Source organism: Lactuca saligna, chromosome 5 (assembly GCF_052625555.1).
Source record: "Lactuca saligna cultivar CGN05327 chromosome 5, ASM5262555v1, whole genome shotgun sequence".
NCBI classification, from domain to species: Eukaryota; Viridiplantae; Streptophyta; class Magnoliopsida; order Asterales; family Asteraceae; genus Lactuca; species Lactuca saligna.
In genome coordinates this window covers 254,669,601-254,671,464 of record NC_136421.1, presented here as the reverse complement: position 1 = coordinate 254,671,464, position 1,864 = coordinate 254,669,601, and the positions used below count along the sequence as shown (strand labels likewise).

At 33.0% G+C, this 1,864-nt stretch overlaps 1 protein-coding gene across 1 annotated transcript; it reads left to right on the top strand.

Moving 5' to 3' along the window:
• Window positions 1-244: 244 nt before the first annotated feature.
• On the top strand, window positions 245-1,172 carry LOC144997760 (pathogenesis-related leaf protein 4-like). The gene has a single exon (XM_078957630.1). The coding sequence runs from the start codon at window positions 335-337 to the stop codon at window positions 812-814; it is 480 nt and encodes a 159-aa protein (XP_078813756.1). The 5' UTR covers window positions 245-334; the 3' UTR covers window positions 815-1,172.
• The last annotated feature ends 692 nt before the right edge of the window (window positions 1,173-1,864 follow it).

Genomic DNA, 1,864 nt, shown 5'->3' with positions numbered 1-1,864 from the left:
GAATTACCGAAGAATAATGAGGAACGTAAATTCGTAATCCTTTTTGAACAAGAGTAAGTGCTTAACGAAAGTCATTGATCTTTTCATATTTAGTAAGTTTCCGACTGTTTAGCATCTAAATTTATATCGTGTTTTTTGTATGGTTTGAGTTATATAAGTGAAATTTTTCCTTGGTCAAATTATGCTCTAACGTTTTATGTTATTCTACCATATTTTTCGAATTTGGTTCTGACTTCCACCATACTCGCAACAGATTTCTCTACTCTATAAATACCAATTTCAGTTTTTCATGTAATTCTAACAGACTCGATTACCAGTCACCTCATATCGCAACATGGGACATTGGCGTATCAAGATATCACTTGTTGCTGCTATATACATGACAATTCTACATTCATCTGTCGCCCACAACGAACCAGAAGACTTCCTTCATGCCCATGGTTGCATTAGAAGATTACTGGATTTACCACCTCTGGTATGGGACCCTGAATTGGCAAAAGTTGCGCAAGCGTGGGCTGACAAAAGGAAGGATTGTAAATTGACACCCTCTGACAAGGTTGGTGAGAATATGGCACAGGGGCCAAATCTTAATGCTTCATATGCAGTTCAGATGTGGGTTGAAGAGAGACCCGATTACGACCATGCTAAAAATGAGTGCTTACCGGGTACTCAGTGTGCCCATTATACGCAAGTGACATGGAAAAATACAGAACGCGTTGGATGTGGTAGGGCTCAATGTTCAGACGGAGTGTGCTACGTTATTGTTTGCAATTATGACCCACCAGGGAACATTGTTGGCGAGAAACCCTACTAATTCTAACTCATTCCTTCTGTCATCTCATTTATCCTTTTGTAACCGGAGTAATTTTTGTAAAGGAAGCAACTCTCAGAGTCGGTGTCTAATAAGGTTTCTATGAGGCTATGAGTCAATGGGTACGTGGATAATAATCGGAGTTGATGTGATTGATACTTATGAGAGAAGAAATACGTGATTAATAAATTGTTTTTCTATTGTATTTCATACAACAATCCTCTAGTATAGAGTATCTCATTTCCATATTTGTAACCATTAATGTAGTTCAAGATTCAATTTTTGTACATCTAGAAATATAGGTGGTGCTCAATGGTTTACCTGGTGGGCGCAGGGCAGGTTCGGCGTGGGCAGTCGAGAAATTACAGTTTACTATTATTTATTTATTTATTACTTTTTTATTTATATAAATGAATTTGAATTATAGTTTAGCGATAATGAAATCGTTACCCAAGATGCTAATTCAATAAATTAACATTTTGCTCCATGAAATGGTCCTTTATCTATAGTTATTGTTCCGATAGTTGTTGGCTGAAAAAGTATTATATAGGAAAATTCTGTCTGCCAAAGTTTTTTGATTTGAAAAGAAATCATTTTGTTTGATTGTATATCTGACTAACTGAATTATAAATAATAATCATATTATCATGATGTTTTATAATGTGATTGATTAAGTTGCTGAATAATTATAAAAACATACAAACTATCATACAAAATAATCATTTAAAGATTAAAATACAAATTGTCATACAAGGTAATCAAACATGAATCAATTAAAATTCAAATAAAATGCCGATTAGGTTGTTTTTAGTTTATTGTTTTTCAAGTTGATGCTATGTTGTTATTCTTCCTATCCATTTTAGTTTTTTCTTATAATTTGAACACGTAGTTATTGACCCGTTTTATGTCCGATAATAGTGGGATAGATGAGATTTTGTAAAATAAATTATGATAATGGGGGTGTTGTCCAAAAAAATTAAAGAATAATCCAATAAAAATGAATTTAAAAAATTAACAGATACCCATTCAAGTCATTAATTTAATTTCAATAAA